Source organism: Micrasema longulum, unplaced genomic scaffold (assembly GCF_059751315.1).
Source record: "Micrasema longulum isolate JH-2025_06_02 unplaced genomic scaffold, ASM5975131v1 h1tg002744l, whole genome shotgun sequence".
NCBI lineage: Eukaryota > Metazoa > Arthropoda > Insecta > Trichoptera > Brachycentridae > Micrasema > Micrasema longulum.
Genome location: NW_028279874.1, coordinates 11,901 through 29,593, shown reverse-complemented (window position 1 = coordinate 29,593; position 17,693 = coordinate 11,901). Strand labels below are relative to the sequence as shown.

General features: G+C 34.0%; 1 protein-coding gene across 2 annotated transcripts; it reads left to right on the top strand.

Moving 5' to 3' along the window:
- The first annotated feature begins 1,093 nt into the window (after window positions 1–1,093).
- LOC148271662 (uncharacterized) lies at window positions 1,094–16,617 on the top strand. Of its 2 annotated transcripts, XM_088241091.1 has the most exons (10): window positions 1,094–1,351; window positions 1,444–2,197; window positions 7,169–7,422; window positions 8,133–8,486; window positions 9,956–10,236; window positions 10,765–10,954; window positions 12,296–12,476; window positions 13,719–13,870; window positions 14,392–14,552; window positions 15,704–16,617. In XM_088241091.1, the coding sequence occupies exons 2-10, from the start codon at window positions 1,465–1,467 to the stop codon at window positions 15,969–15,971; spliced, it is 2,574 nt and encodes an 857-aa protein (XP_088097217.1). In that variant the 5' UTR covers window positions 1,094–1,351; window positions 1,444–1,464; the 3' UTR covers window positions 15,972–16,617. The 2 variants fall into 2 exon arrangements, with proteins under 2 accessions (XP_088097217.1, XP_088097218.1); XM_088241092.1 differs by lacking the exon at window positions 1,094–1,351 and having other exon boundaries at window positions 1,364–2,197.
- The last annotated feature ends 1,076 nt before the right edge of the window (window positions 16,618–17,693 follow it).

Here is a 17,693-nt window from a genome sequence, read left to right as displayed (position 1 = left end):
TTACAGAGTTGCAATCTCAAACTTGGGTCAAGCTTGAACTCTTGATACTTCAAACTTGATACAAGCTTGAGGCAAGTTTAAATTTCTATCTGGGCTGTATTTTTTAATTTCTACAAAACGCACAGTTTACGAGATGGCTCTTGCCGAAACGTCGAAACAAATCCAACTTACACGGGATCACCCAAAAAAGTTTTTTTTTAAATCACCCATTTTTTGCAACCATAACAATAGAAAAATAAATAAATCCTGCTTTTTTGTTTAATAATAATTTCCATTCTCCATAGCTAACTTAATTTTTGGTTTAAATAGTACATGCATGTATTATTTGAATTATTTTATTAAATATAAAATATTAGCGTTTTTATAATTTACAGAAATATCTAAATTTTGGTTACCATTTTCAATGGTAACCAAAATAGATAAAAAACCAAAATAGATAAACCAACTAGTAGAAAATGAAAATAAAGTAAGGGCAGTGTGAGGTTCAAACCTCGGACCTCTCATTTGTGAGTCAGCAACATTAGCCAACATTTTTTTTTAAAACATACCTATTGCCAAAGCCTATAACCGACAATTTTGTGATTCGGTGCAAGCAATAAGTAAAATTATTCAATCAGATGGGTACAAAACGCCGAAAAAATAGCCAAAGGCATAATAATTTTTTAAATTTATTTCAATTACCGTGGTGAACATTATAACGTAGAAAACCCGGAATTTTTTTAAGTCATATTTTATTTTGTACTTTTTTATTGGTAATCGAAATAACAACTTTTATGGGTAAGGTAAACGTTTAGTTATAACACTTAGGAGGCCGCCGTAGTTATTTAGTAAAACGCTTTCATTTTCTCTTCGTAGACAATTTTTTTTTAAAATTGGTCATACCTAAACAAAATAATAACATGTAATAAAAATGATTATGAAATAGGAAGACAAAATAAAACTCAAGACTACATGAAGTCAAAAACTATTTTTATTAGCAATAATATTGAGGAAAATCTTATGAAAATTCTGTACAAAACGTTTTTCGTTATGGTTATTTACAACTAAGCTTATTGTTTATGATAATTCCAGAAACAATGCCAAACCAATAACCATAGAAAAATATTTAACCTCGAAAACGTCAGAACTGGTCGGACCGGCGGTAAATGGGGCGTTTGTATTGTTCAGGATGTTCCCAATATTTTCATGGTGAAGTAAATATATGGTCGAATTCATCATTATCAAATTAGGGATGTAGTTTTTGTGCATTTTTTTTTTATCCTTAGTATTATTTCTGTTGCCGGTTAAGTTTCAGTTTTGCGCTTTGTTTAGTTCATCGCCTGAGAATGATAAATAAAACTACGGTAATTAAGTAAGTTTTTATCAATGAACTTTGTTTATTGATTTATTCAAAACTCAAATTTCTTATGACTTGTGATAATTTTGATGTTTACATTGTTTTAGATTTCAAATCAAACTAGTGCAATGCAAAATTCTGACGCAACCCACGGTGTCGCTTCGAGCTCTTTTAAAAATCGAAGACCAAACATTCTCAGGAAAAAATCCAAACAAGGAAATAGCCCATTGACGAACTCTACCAGCCATTCCAGCAGATCACTCGACAATTCCATTATTCCTTACAATGATAATGTACTCCCAACATTTAAATTTACAGAAGCTAACCTCCTACAGACTGATAATGTCGATGTTAACGCTTTGGATGACACACACTTGATTGGTTTAGATGATATTTCAATATCTGAGACTTGTGATACTGTAGTTGCCAATAACATAAATTCAAATTTATCAGAAATACCAGCAGATAAAACAAAAGAAAGTCTGAATGATAAAAAAAAATCAGTTCCTAGTTTGAAATTTCCACAGAAATTCATCAAAGTTTTGAATTCTTCTACAGCCTTACAACCCGACATTACAGAGTCTCACACACTAATAGCGGAGTTCGATAGCGAATTTCTGAATGATGGGTTTAGAATAAATAAAACTCGAGGCTCGAAGACATTCCCTAGGAAGCGTTGGCCGTCGCAGAAGATAATCCTCGACACATATGTTTGTGACAAGAACAGGACATTGCAGCAAAGTCAGCCAGCTGCAACCAGCACATGTGCTTTAGAACCCGTTCTTTCAGAGTCTTCTACTGATGTTGTTTTTAAAGATGGCCATTTTATGGAACATACAGTCAGGCTTCACTTCAAAAATGGTAAGCGAAACATTATGTCATTAAAATGGTACCAGCACTGCAGTTATCATTTTTGTGGTTAAGTGTATCGGTATCTATATTTTTTTCAGTGGCTATTTTTAGGAAGGTTGTATTTAAAATTATGTCCGATAAGTTATGTCTTAATCAAAGGTTTAATTAAATAGAGATGATCCTTCATAAAACGATAGTTTGAAATTATGTTCTGAAAAATGTGCATTGTTGCAATATTGCCGTGCAAATTGTGTAGTAGAGTAAAAAATACTAATTGTCTATGCCAGTTTACTGTGAATTCAATGCTATATGTCGCGCCTTTTTACACTGCTTCACATTTACTGACATTCCGGAAATTAAGTTGAATGGAACACAATACGGGTGCTTGTATATCAAACCTACCAATACTGTGGCAACAATACTTCGACATCATATGGTAAAAATGCAGTCATCAATAGACTTCACTCTCTAGGCAATAAGTACCAGGACATTGGTGACTCATTTCACATGAAATTTAGTACATATAGAACGGCTCTTCTTCTTTATTTCATTGGTAATATTTGTAACTATTTGTTACTATTGTTAAAAATTTGTTTTAAACTTCTTTATTAGTGGTTTTTTTTTCTTTTTTCGTTTCTTTTCTTGAATTAATTTATAAGTAAAAAATATTTCTCTTTATCGTTTTTTTTACATCATTATATATTTTTATACATAAACATATACTATTTACCTAAATATTAGTTTTCAATAATAAAACATATATATATATAGATATATTTTTTAATGTTATTCAAAATTGTTTTCTTAGTTTTTTTTTAACTGGTTCAAAGTATTTCAAATACCAAATTATCTTTTTTTATCGATAATTCTATAACTGGTAATATTTTATTCTTTTATATAGTTTATATTTCTTAGACTTTCTTAATTAATAATATTGTTTTAAATGCTCTGTATTACTTATGCTTACATGTATGTATATTTAATTGTATTTGTAACTAATATGTAAAAGGCACTAAGTGCCGTTTATTTGAATTTAAAAAAAAAATATATATATATATATATCGATGGTCTTAATACATAAATTATTAATCCAACTAAGGCACAACCTATTTAAGATGGTTTGTCAGTTAAAAATCAACTGTTCCGCAAGGAATGTTTTAGTATTTCTTAATGATTTTATTTGGACAGCCATTAATTTTTAAAAATTAATTTTTATCCTCATGTCTGTAATTGATTGGATTGATGCGTCATTAGTAAAATACATTATTTTAATTAAGGCAGAGTAATTCGTCTTATTGTGTTTGTCCATGGTTTGATTCAAACACGAATAATTGATTTTTCATTGTCGCATCCAATACTAATTCCACTTGGTTTTTTTAGGGGTAAACAGAAAAGTAACAATTTATGACATGAAATTATACTCTAAATTTAAAAAAAATATTTATTTGATGATTGATATTGATTCAAAAATATTTTTAACTTTATTTTCTGAGATAATGTATTTTTATAGCCTAAATATTTTCAAATTCAATATCGTAAAACCACTATAGTTATATATTATTTAGTATAATTAAGCGGAAGTTTTTTTTTTACCGAGCAGTATAAATAGTTTTACTTTGATTTATTGTACAGTATTTATGACCTTTTATTGTGTTTTTGCCCTATATTTTTTGTAATCGTGAAAATAACAGAAAGAAGCATTTTCCTCTTTTTCTTTTAAATTATCAAATTGTTTAATATTGAAACAAAACAAAGACGTAAACAATACAAAAGTCGATTTCACTTTATGTACATTAGCATTCGGCAAACTAACAAAAATGAATAACATACATGAATGACTAAAATATGTGTAATAAAAATAAAAATTTAAAAATTATTGCACGATCATAAACACTTCAAACTTTTTACTCTTGTGACGTTATATACGAGTAAGCGCTGGGGTCGTTTGGGCCCCCCGTTCGGATCATGTGTAATTTGTGGATGCTTAGTGAGGAAAAGGTTAATTTAACAAATAAAAATATCAATAACGTTAATTAAATAAATATTTATATTTTAAATAAATTTTGAAGTTGTAAATTTATTTATGTAGATCGTGACAGAAAGGAGAACATTAAACAAAATAACTAACTAACTAACCATCACGCCATTTCCCCGGAGGGGTAGGCAGAGAGGATAGAACGCCACACCACTCTGTCCTGGCACACTTCCTTTGCTTCCTTCACATTCATACATCTTCTCATGCACGCACGTCGATTATTCCGACTTTTCACATGAACAAAATAATATGGTCTAATAATAAAGTCTGGGCATTTACAGGGTTTAAAACCTGTCATTGGCTGGTTTAAGTGATCACTGTATACATTTTGCGTGTAAGAATATATTATTTTAACTAGACAGCGACAGTTTATAATCTCTGTAAATTCCTGGGATTCCATGTACTTCTCAAGAAAGATGGGTTCGAGAACACTCAGGCATCGGAATATATTCAAACTGCCTTGGATTTTAATGAATGCAAATACTGTACACTTTGGGCATGGAACCTGCATGTGTCTGCACATATACTGCCAAAACAGCAAGATAGACATATTTCACGATTCTTTCTATATTTTTGCCGATAATCTCTTAGGAATTAATTTCAATTAACAATATAACGATATCTTTATATTCTTACTAGTTATATGTAGGAATATGTATTTGAATGTACCAAATGCTTTATTTTATTTCTTACTTTATATATTTTATCTATGTACCATACTTGTAAAGGGACTCCGGGCATTTATGTGAATTAAATAAATAAATATTATATAAGTACATGTGTACAACTTATTTTGTAGGAGGAATATTTATGCCAAATCTAATTTTACGAGTCTGTGTAATTCTGTAATATTTATTAAAGATACATGCATGTGGAATTGTACCCATATATATTTACAAATTGCATGCTTTTTTAAAATCCAGTACTTGTTTGTAAAGTTTTGGACAGCCATAATATTGTTAAATAAATTATTATTTGGCCATAATGGGTGAGCTTTATTGACTTAAAAAAAATATATTTCAAACGTATTTATTGTACTGAAAATTTTAACAAAATATTTAAAGGAACAAAAAAACAATGGTTCTTCCTTTGTGATCCCAGTAATTTAATTGTCCTTGGAGGGAGGGGGTAGTTTGCAGGACGTAACAGGGAGCTGTATCCTGGACCCAGCACAAACCTGTTTCTTCCTATTCATGTGTCTCCTTTGTGTTCTCCTTAGTAGGGGTCCGCAAGTGTATTGTCCATTCAAAACATTTGGGAAAAGTAAAAAGATAAATAAACACGGTCCTAAGTCTTTTTGCACTAGTCAGCTGCATCGAACTTCCTCAACACGTTATACGTCTCGGTGCATTATTTTTACTACTTATTTTTATGTGAAAAGTTTAGATGGATTGTGATGAAATTTTGGGTAAATTTTACAAATTTATTATATTTCTAAATAATAAAAAGTAAGACTACAAATTGATGTACCTATTATGAACATAATTATTTACCAACTGCAGGGTATCTTGATCATTTTTGTAACATAAAGGTAAGACAATCAGGTTTTTTACTTCATGTGCCAGTCTAAGGACTAAAAATATAAATATTCTAGTGTAAAAACACCCCTTTTCTTGTCAGCTGTTCAACACATACCATAAGGATAGTGATATGATGAAGATTATTTGAATTTGTTTTGATTTAAATCTATTTCAGAATTATGGTTAAAAAAAGTAGGTTCAAAAAGTTACATTTTTTCCTTTTTTTTTTTTAACAAACATTTATATTTTCACATTGGCACTTTTTGTTTTTTTTATTTCAATTCAGTCAGGAATTAAATGATGAACTCAATGAATAATAGCACAAGAATAAACAAAATTTCTCTAAGTTTTTACAAAACATTTTTAGAATTATTTCCTTGATTTGTTTAGAAACATTTTTATTATTATTTAAAACTGAGTTGTTTATAAAGTTAGACAATTTTTCACAAAAATGATGTTACTTAATAATATAACTTTTTAATGATAGCAAATTCAAATAACCAACAAAACAAAAAAACGCACATGCAAATTATGCTTTTTTTAACTTTAGTAAAATATTGAAGCTAGGCTGTCCAGCCTGGGTGTGTAACTTACTTATGTATTGTTTTTTTTTTTTTTAAATAAAAAGAAATATTTGCGTTCTTATAATTTACCCAAATATTTAATTTTGAGGGCCATTTTCAACGAGTTGTAAATAACTCACTATTAGAAAATGGAATCAAGTTGGGGTAGAGTGGGATTCGAACCACGGACCTTTGAGCTGTGGGTCTGAGACACTAGCCATAGGACCACAACCCGATTTGAATTGGCTTTCACTTCGTAACACTTCATAATATGTTTCTTTCACCTTTTTTCATTTGATCATTCGTTATTACTATTATTGTAAAAAAACGTAAGTAATGTTAACAATTTTGAAGAGAGAATATGTTTTGTATGAAAAAAGGGATACTTTTAATTTTGAACCTGGCCTGGCAGCAAAATTGAAAATAATGTATGAAATTGCCGTTTTCTGACTGATGTGTATGTTTAGAAACAAAAAAACATTTCAATTGTGTACCAATGATATTGTAATTTATTTACAATAATTACTCAAGTAATTCTACAATATTTTAATCAACAAGTCTTATAATTAAACACAACTAGTACAACTAAAGTCAAAATAAATTTTAACACCTAATTAATAAAATGAAACATGTTGCTCACCTCATTAGAAGTTAACAAAAATTTAGCAAATGGATTAAATTAAAAGTAAGAGCGCTAAGCAGTTAAAACGCTCCTTACATGGGTTTTTTTCTCCTTTAGGAAATGTATTTCATATTTAAAAAATACATAGACGTTCCGGCACCAGTGCACCCTAGCTTCTACTATAATACCTTCTAATAATACTCAAAATGTGCCTTATATTAACCGCACTTATTTATTTAGAACCCACAGTTGAAAATTCCGGTGATGCACCCGAGTGTTCTGACATCACTAAGGCTGGGGCTTTTGTGCCTTCCATCGCCCAGGAGCTGCTGCGGGCGGCCGGGCTGGCTGAGGAGACCCTCCTGTTGGACACTGAGGAGGGGGCGCAGCACACCCTTTGGCTCTGCCCTCTGCCTGATTGCAATAGTCTGTTTGAGCAGAAAAATGCTCTGTACCTACACATTCTAACTCATTTTGATCTCAATTTGTATACGGTGAGTTACACAATCAATTTTTTTATACATAATATAATATTTTTGAATCCTCTCTTTACGTGCGCCAATCTTGTAATTAGCAATTCTTTGTCCATGCTTCTACGAAGGTCAAAGTCGCCAACTATTATTATTTATTGTATTTTTGTAATTTATCTATTCATAGATCTATACAAAAATTATCTAAAAGGCGAGGAATATGGTAGAACTAGGTTTAAACATATTTTAGTATTTCTAATTCTGTAGGATATAGTTGTAATCACTACCATATATGGTAAAACTAGCCAACTAAGGACATGTTTCACTATTGCAGTTAAGAATTTTAGCTTCTTGCGCTTCTTTCATGCCGTAATCTCAATTACAATATTTCTGGACTTTGTTAACTTTGCTTGTGAGCCACTCATATGTCTTATGCATCAGAGTATGATTGTAGGCATTGAAAGTCTTTATTTTTTTTCTTCTTTTTAAATGCATTTTCAAATTTAATTTTTTCTTATTTCTTAAAAAAATATTATATTAAACTGCATTTGTAATTTATGTGAATTAAAAATTAAATTTATTATATATTTTTTATTGACTTGAGTAAAAACCATGTTTTATTTCTAACATTCATTGGCTTGAATTAACGTTGTTCTAGAATCTGACTCAACTCTTGAACCTTAAATAAAATTATGAGGGTTTCCTTTTGACGTTTGTAATGTTGTTTTGTACAGTGTGATTCTGAGGGGTGTAATACTGCATACACCAGCCAAGCGCAGCTAGACGAACACCTAGCAACCCATCAGCTCCCGGAGCAACCCCTTCCCCCCTCACCCGATGACGGCGGAATAATCCTTCCCGAGGATCCGTCCTCCGAGTTGAGCGGTGAGCTGAAGAAGCGAGCTAGAAAGCTGGTGACGGATGCCCTGACCTCGGTGGGGATTACAGAGAGCCTGGTCCGGTCGGTGCTGCAGTCTGATGGTACGAGATGTTGGCCGTGTACTCAGCCAGATTGTCAACTTAGCTTCAAGACACACTATCTTCTCAGGAATCACATTCTGGCCCATTTCGATCTCCGACCTTTTAAAGTAAGAACGACTCTATGCAACACTTATTTTTAAAATATATTCACATTTTGTATCAAGTGACAAAAATTTTGTTCCACTGAGCACGTTTTGCTTTAATTACGATTTATTTAAAATTTAAATCATTTTCAGATGGCTATTTTATCTTAGAAGCCTATTTAAAATACGAAAAAAAAATGTGTCAATTTTAATACGTAATATGTTATAAATTTCAGCATTTAATACAGCACTTATAATTTTTAATTAGGGGTAATTACAGCGCATGCGAAAAATTGCGTGACCTTTGGGATAAAATAACGTGCATGCGCCTGTAAAGTATAATGGCAACACTACGAAAAAAATTTTGCTACTATGAAAAATAAATATTACCAGTATATTTTATTTGTCTTCCTGGAAACACGTATCGGCTCGTCGATAGACCTGGCTCTTAATACCGAGGTAGATAGAGATAGACGAAAAGTTTAGCATACAAAAATTATGTTCAAGTGAGAATATTTTTACTTGAATTGTGATTTTTTTAAATTTCAAATTTGGTTTGAAGCGGCTACTTTTTATCACAGAAACCTATTAATAATACAAAACAGAAATATTTTAATTTAGCATTTAACACAGAGCAAAATTTCAGGGCTATACAGGGTGTTCTTTAAACCCTGTCACATCCGAAACCACGATGATCAGTATGGGCAAGAAGACGTATTGGCATATTTAAAAAAATATTTAGAACGAAGAAAATTTGTAAAAATTAAATATTAAAAAGAACAAATGGTTGCTTACTTCTGCAAAAATATTTTAATGTGCCAATATGTCTTCTTGCTCATACTGATCATCGTGGTTTCGGATGTGACAGCATTTAAAGATCACCCTGTATATTCGTTGGATTTGAAAACTCGAGGTAGTTATGGTGCGTGTGTCCAATCATATGGCGTTTGAGATGACATGGCAATGGCAACACTTTGGAAGAAATATTGCCACTATGACAAATAAATATTACCAGTATATTTTATTTGTCTTCCTGGAAACACATATCAACATGTTGGTAGATCAAAATTCGTCATACCGTGGTAGAGAAATAGTAATGTGGTTGAGTATACCGCCTCGATATGTGAAGATAGTGTTTGTAATCACGGCCCTGAGGGGTATTACTGATCACCTTCCTTCAACAGATGATCTAAATATTATGATTTTTGGAATGCCCACGGGCGCTTAATTGTGTTGGTGAGTGTAACAGTGCGACATTGGGTACCTGGGCACTCAAACATCGACGGTAACGAGGCAGCTGATGAATTGGCAAGGCTGGGAGCTGAGACAGCCCCAATAAGCCCTGAGTCCTACTATGCGTTGCCCGAATGGGCTTGGTTTAAAGATACAGTGCCCTATGCACCACTGAGAGTGGAAAAAGGAATGATAGTGAGTGATACATTAATGCAAATAATATTGCTGTTATTATTAACAAATAATGTCAATATTTCCAGTGTTCTCAAGAAACCTGCGGCTGGGCATTCCAGTCCCTTAGCAAGTTGCGCGTGCACGCGGCCACGCATTTAGGCGCGGCGCGCCACGCGTGCGCGCACGCTGGCTGCCGCAAGGCCTACAGCACCAAGTTCAACCTGGCCGCGCACGTGCTGCGCGCGCATGCTGCGACTTCTGCGCGCCTCGCGTGCCCGGCGCGCGCGTGCGCCCGCGCCTTTGCAGCGCGCAGCGAGCTGGAGGCGCATCTCGCCGAGGATCACACGCCGCAGCAGGCTGTCAACAGGTCCACCAATTTCCTTTTCAATTAGAACAGTTGCCCCAGGCAGTTCTATGTACTTGGGAATGTGCCGACTTCCGAATTGAATCCACCATCAAGTACCTCTTTAAGTAGGGAATATTTTTTTAGTCATATTTATGGAGACACAAGTCTCAACTCCACGGAAATATGAATTTGTAATATTTTTGTTTTCTGATTCATTGCTTTAAAAATCAACATTTACATATAACAACCCACTGAGTCTAAAGAATTTTCGGTGAATACTTGTAAATAGAAGAGCTTAAATAGAGTCAAAGGGATGTTCAAACATAGACAGAATGGTAAATGTTACACTGTGTGTATACAAATTTCATTTGTGTTAGTAGACACGCCAGAATATTTAATTTGAATAATTGGTTCTGTCCTGCATTCATAAGCAAAGGTTTATTAAATATTTGGAATGGACTGTAAATGCCTAAAAGTCCACATCTCTTTAAGGTGAGGTTCCTCACCTCTTTTGAGATGTTTGTTAAGAGTGAATATGCTACTAAACAGGTGCGGGGTATGCGGCAAGCGTTTCTGGTGGTCGTCGGGGCTGGCGGTGCACGCTCGCACGCACGCCCACGCTCCCGGGGAGCTGCTGTGCCACTGGCCGGGCTGCGGGCGCCGCTTCCCCCAGCCGTGCCGCCTGCGCTACCACCTGCGCACCCACACGGGGGACAAGCCCTACCGCTGCACTTTTCCCGTGAGCACTGCCTACATTACTCACTGTCTGTTCTTTATCATTAGTTTATTGTCACACCTGATGATTATCCAATATAAACTTGTGTAGTCTAGAAAATCAATGTGCCAATTGAAGATGAGTGGATAAAGGTGTTATGTGACAAAAATAGTTTTGAACACCAGTATAGTTATTGATGCATAACACCTTCATTCACTTTTGAAATCAGTTTTCTGCTACTTTTTGAAAGTGTAGTTGGCTTTATGTGAGTTGTACAGTGAGTTGTGGGTTGTACATAAAATCTTCATCTGTTTTTATGAGGAAGATAAAATTTAAATAAAAAAACTATGTAAGAAAAGTACATATAATATTTTTTTTTCATAATGATTTTATCTTCTCACGTAAATAATTGCTTAGCTTTTGATCCCACGTGGCTGATTATCAGCTTCATCTAGTGTACATGTGTGAAAAATCCCACAGGGCCAATCTAAAGTCTCAAAATTTTTAGGCAATTTTTTTGTTTTGTTTTTTTAATAAAAATTCACAAACATTTCGAGGTTATGTTTATTAATTAAATTGATTCACCGAAACTTATGTTGATTGAGACAAAAAATAAAATATTTACCACTGTTTTTTGTTAGGAAATTGCTTGGGATTTTTTGCAAATTTTATAAATTATTCTTCAGAATAAATTGAGTTTTCAAAAAACATATTTGAGTTATAATTTTTGTTTGAAAAATGTTACTGTTGAAAGTTTCGGGTTGAATATAATTTTTCTCAAGCTTGGGTGTTTTGTGCTGTAATTCACCACGGTAATTGGTTCTCCTGGCCTGTTACGGTATAAACAATAACATATAATGGCAATGGGAAACAAGTTATGGCAGAACTGGATTCGGAAATTCCTGATACGGAGTCTGTGACACTACCCTCGGACTAACCCTTCTCATATTTAATTAAATTTTTAAAAAATAAGCTTTTGTAAACGTACATCTGAAGCTAAATAATACCAATTAAGAACACTCAGTAAATGAAAGAAACAATGTTAAGAACGGCCTCTTGTAGTAAGGGTTTCATGGCTTTTTTAGTAGCCGTCTCAATTGTTCTCTCTTCTTCCAATTGGGTTAGTCTACTTCTAGAGGAGAGTGTACCGTGAAATTGAGGTCATCTTTTATTTGATTTCCGTGCCAGCTAAGCAGTATTATGGATATCCCGGTTTTATTATTGTCTACATATGGAGATGCTCAATTCTCCTTGTCCTCAAGGCGATAGTCGATGTAGATGACGGTGAGCATTGTTTTAAGGGTGAACTTGAAATGTCCCACACATCTGTTATGATTTTTAACACTCCTGGGATTTTGTCTGCAGTCGTGTAACTGGGCCTTTCCCTCGGCCAGCAAGCTGCGGCGGCACGCGCGGGCGCACGCGGGGGCGGGGGCTCGCCGCCACACGTGCCCTGTGTGCGGACACTCCTTCCTGCGCGCCGAGCACCTGCGCGAGCACCAGCCCCGCCACTTCCCGCACCGGCATCACGCTTGTGACCATCCAGGTATGAACTTGATGAGGTGCTGCACCATGAAGGTACAGTGAATATTTGTATTGCAAAAGTGCATACTTGTGTGTGGAAGCCAAGAAAGATATGAAACATTTAGCCTCTTAAGATAGTGAGTTTTTAAGATACAGTAGTTGCTGTAGATTTGTTAAAAATGAAAGAAATCTAATTTTTTTCCGACATATTTACACCAATTATCCACAGATGGCTTTGCCATTTCCTTTTTATGAATAAATTCCAAAGAAAAATTTTGGCAAGCGACTCCGTACAATGTACATTTATAGTCCTTTATGCATAAATTATTTTAGACGCACACAGTATGACCATATTTCGCTTAGAGTTTAAATCATGCATGAATTGAGGCTAAGTGTTTATGTAAAAATATAGTGGTATCTCTGCCTACCATACTGCTGGGCATGTTTCTTAGTCATTTTGTTAAAATTCTATTTCAGACATATCTCTGCTTGAATTCCAAAGCAATAAATTGAAATTCGATTTTATTCAGTAGAGTCAATCAACGTTTTTAATCTGAGATTTTGCTTTTTTAAAAAAATAATATATTTAAAAAATATTATTAGATGTGTTCTTTAAAGCTGCATCTATCTAATTATGGAGTTTTGTGCTTACTATCACCCAGAAACATAAAACATCACATGCCTGGTCACAACCGACAAGATGGCGGTTTGTAGTTAGCCACCAAAATGCAGAATGCCAAAATGGCTGTTGTGCTATTTGGGTCATTTATAATGCAAATTCCATGGGAGTCTTTTGTTTATAGAAAGATATGACCGATTTAAATCTAATTTTTAAATTTATTTTGGATTTAAGCAGCGGTATGTATGTACATTCTTTTTTTCTTACTCTTATCTGCATCTGATGATGTAACAGGTATCACATTCGAAAACAAATCGCTGTGTATCTTAATAATTTGTTACATGAGGGATAGATAATCGAGCGAGCGTGGTTCAAACCTCAGTCAGACCTCTGATCCATGAGTCTGCAACACTACTAGCCATGGGTCCACTTACCATTACTCATTTTAAATTTGTCACACAATTATGTAGTATGTTAAGTTACCATGCACGGGGTTCTAGGCTCGGCATGAAATAAATGCTAAAAAATTGGGGTAGTGCAAATAAAATTCTTCTTTCATAGAAGTAGTAAAATAGCGAATACCCTATAGGGATTATTCCATTCGGATGTAAAGTAGCAATTGATTGTACTCATTGTTTTGTCCAGGCTGTGATGAGAAATTCTCCAACAAGAGTTCAGTGTACGTCCACAAGAAGAAACAGCACGGTGCTGATGGGGTCGTCAGGGAAACTCGGACGAGAAAGGCTCCTAAAAAGAAACCCCCGGTAGAGGAGCCGGCAGATTTCCCGTGGCAGCAGGTTAGTCCAAGGATTATTATTTTTTGTTAAAAATACTAAATGAAATAAAATAAAAATTAAAAATCTTTGTACAACATGATACATTTTTCAAAATTAAAAGAACCGCTTTGAACTATGTCACAGTTCTTCCGAATCAACCAATGATAGAGTGTTGTGATAGATTTCCAGTTTTCCGGATGCCAACTCACCAATCAGCAGATCTCCCTTGTGAGAACTTGTGACGTCACGGGCGGAGTAATTTCAAATCATAGCGCTGAAAATACGATACATAAAAATATTTTTTGGCTTAGTTTGATAGTCTATTAAAAAATAATTAAATAACACTTGGTGTCGGGATTTAATTAACACATCGTGGGCATTCATAGTAATTATTTATTATCTTGTAAGTTTCTATGATTTTGATTGACTCCATGATGAGTTTTTCTGGGTTATTATGTTGTGTTGTTGGCACCCTTTTCATCCATCATCAGGGTCGATGTTGATGATTCTTAGATAAAATATGGTATATTATATATGAACAGGATGAGTTGTGCGGAGAAGAGTTGCTGTCTCTTCGGAGTGCCAGAACTCACGTACCCTGGGGACAACTGGAGCTCCCGACGCAGCATTCCTTCCTGCCCGACTTGACGAATTCACCCCATCAGAGTTCGCACCAATCTCATCCCATGCAGCATCTCTCTGGGTTAGTTGACAACTTGATATTAAATTATTTTAGTATGAATACTGACTTTAGTAGCGGACATTGCTTATCTTGACAAATGTATGTTTTGTATTAATAATTTTTCTGAAACAAGAAGAGACAGCCAAGCAACTGGATTTATACCACCATGTTAAGCAGTGATAGGATTGCGTAAATGCCTAAGGAGGCATAAAATATTTATGTATTTTGTCTTGTTGAAACATGTTAGTTTTTAATCAACCGGTAGTAAATTCTGAAAAATACCAAAGAATGTTGAGAATTAGGAGGACAGCAGTACCCAGACGGTAGATTAAAGATCAAGACAGAAACAGTTTTCTTCCGAAACGACGTAAACGACGTAAAATTTACTGAAAAAAAGTTTTTCTTTACACTTCTTGAAACTGTTTCAAAAATAAATTTTTAACTCGTATCAGATTTTTCCAAACAAGAAACCGTTTCATAAAACAGTTTAATTTTTGAAACGGTAACTGTTACTGCTTCTCCTTTTAAATAACCAAAACGCCCATGGATGTGTTTTCAGTCGGCTCGATTTCTACATTTATAAAAAAGTTAAATAACTGTTGATGGTCAAATAATGTTACCAACATCTATGTACTGACAACACTTCATATGTACGGTAAAAAGGCTAAATTACTGATGCGCCAGAAAGTGAATTTTGCGGGAGAGTCAATTAAAGATTTTAAAAATAAAAAACGATCAGCACTATTTTTTTGGAAACAATTCCTACAATCTAGAAAACAAACAATCTAGAAAAGACATGTGTTACGTTAAACTATTAGGCCTAACTCTATGTAGGTTAAATTCCAAAAACAGATTGTAATGTAAACCTAAATGAAAATTTGTAAAAATGTGTCCAATTTTGTGGGATTTTATCAACAGGAGGAGAGTTTTTCATATAAATGCCAAAATTTGCATCCAATATCCATGAGGTGTCAGCTCATACGATGCAGCTTAAAGTCTGAGGAAATTGGTACATAAATATATATAACTCAATTTTAGTTATAGTGGCGCATCAGTTATTTAACCTTTTTGACATGTCTTACGAAATACAATGTAAAAGTGGACTTTCTTATGACGATCTTATTTGTTACTTCTACGAAGCCGTAAAATAATGTGTTTTGTCTTTTACTCAGTTGCGATTCGAAGCAAGGCAACCCTCTGGTGTGCGGGCGCCTGGAGCTAGAGGGCGAGGGGGAGGGGGAGATGGGGGCCGTGGGAGCGGAGCTGTGCCTGGGCGCAGGGGCGGGGGTGGGGGGAGCGGATGACAGCGAGACTGCCGAGCTCGGCCTCAACATTAACAGTCTGCTGATGCAGGAGGAATTATCTGATGGAATATTGTACGCCACGGAAGACGAGGCGGGTCTCCAAGTCATGTTGCTCAATGAAGATCCGGGACCCTGAATTTATCTTCCACTCTGTACACGTTTTCTTTCACTTATTAAAATACTTACTACTGTTATAATAGTCGTACAGACCTATTCTACACGAATTACAACAGTAATTGGATTTTAAAAACATTGTAAAACATATTAACTTTATATTTTGCGCTATAAAATTCTGTGACTTGGATTTAAAAGGGCCAATGTCAGTTTTCATTTTTCTTTTGACAAGGGTGGAAATCATTTTTATAAAATATCAAAAATGTTTCAACGCACGTATATAATATTATTATTATGTCGTAAAAAAGGCTACACCCCTGGGATCACTAAAACTGAGGATTTTAAAGAGCTAGCTCCCTACTTAATAGCCCGACGGATCTGGGCTTGGAGGGGGGGAGTATTTAGCAAAATAAGAACTCTCGCCTTCCACACAGTAGCCAGTAGCCAGGCTCTTTAAAGACCTGGGCTTAGAGGGTGAGAGAACTATTCTCGGGGACCTGTCACAATAGATCTTCACAGGTTGCAGTGATGTTAGGAGCTTATGTAGCACTGACACCCACTTTAAAGAATAAGAATATTTATTTATATTATACTTGGTTATAAATACAAATTATTGACACTCTGGAACGTGCCTATGGGCCAGTGGAGTGGCTTACATCCAGAAAAAAGGAAATAATATAAATGATTGAAAATAATATAGATAAAAAATGTAAATTTTGTAATTTTTTATGTATTTTTATAAATATTTGTTTCAAACTGTTATAATGATAACGTTATACATACAATGGCTGTAAAGTTGCAATTTGTGATATTGGTCCTTTTTGGTCTTTTTGACACAAAATTTTCACTGCATTGTTTTTAATTACTTATATAATTTTGGCATAGTAAAATTTCCATATACATTTCTCGACTTATAAACTGCCTAACTGCCTTTAGCTGCTAACTGAGAGTGAATGAAGCTGACATAAAACAAGCCTCGGAATAATTAACGCCTTATGTGTGATTTTTCTATAAATATTGAATTACAACTATATGCAAGGTCGATGCATTTTACTATAAGTAGCTTTAACAAATTCAAAGAATACTGATCTCTAGTAATATCGCCAACACGTTTTATCGTTGGCTTTGTTACTCCTTAATTTATTTATACTCATTTGTTTTTTGCACAAAATTGCCGCCAATAAGATTTTAAAAAATAATTTCGTGAAGTCAATCGCAAAATATTCTAATTTATTTTTAATAAAAAAAACTAATGTTTATTATTTAAAGAGCTTGTAGGATTGATGGAGATAGTAAAAATTGTCAATTATGTTACAAAAAGTGGATTTAAGTAGTGTACAATGTGTTTAGTAATTAGACCTAGACACTTTGTAGGGACCTGTTTTTCATTTGAATTTTTTTTAGCAAATTGCAAAACTAGTTACATAATAATATTTGTAGAGTTTGACTCGTAAAATCTAAATGTTTTTTCGTTTAGAAATTTGTTTGTATTCATAGTTATATATATGTATTATCTTCATAATGAAAAATTTGTCCTGTCATTTCACTAATGCAATAATCATTTTCTTAGCGAATTCTAAACCGACTGATTTTTATATGATAATATGTGGTGCATACACCGCATAATTTATAATTTTGTACAGTTATAATTCTTTATGATTTTTTTTGTTTGTTGTAAGACTAAAAATAAGATGTTGAAGTTGAGTTGACATACCCAAGATCTTTTCGTTAATGCAATTAATAC

Bases quoted from the DNA above. Each gene is read 5' to 3' on its own strand.
- LOC148271662 (XM_088241091.1), top strand. From the start codon at position 1,465: ATGCAAAATTCTGACGCAACCCACGGTGTCGCTTCGAGCTCTTTTAAA. The intron at 12,477-13,718 runs GTATGAACTTGA...TGTTTTGTCCAG, and splicing joins TCACGCTTGTGACCATCCAG to GCTGTGATGAGAAATTCTCC. The intron at 14,553-15,703 runs GTTAGTTGACAA...TCTTTTACTCAG, and splicing joins CCCATGCAGCATCTCTCTGG to TTGCGATTCGAAGCAAGGCA.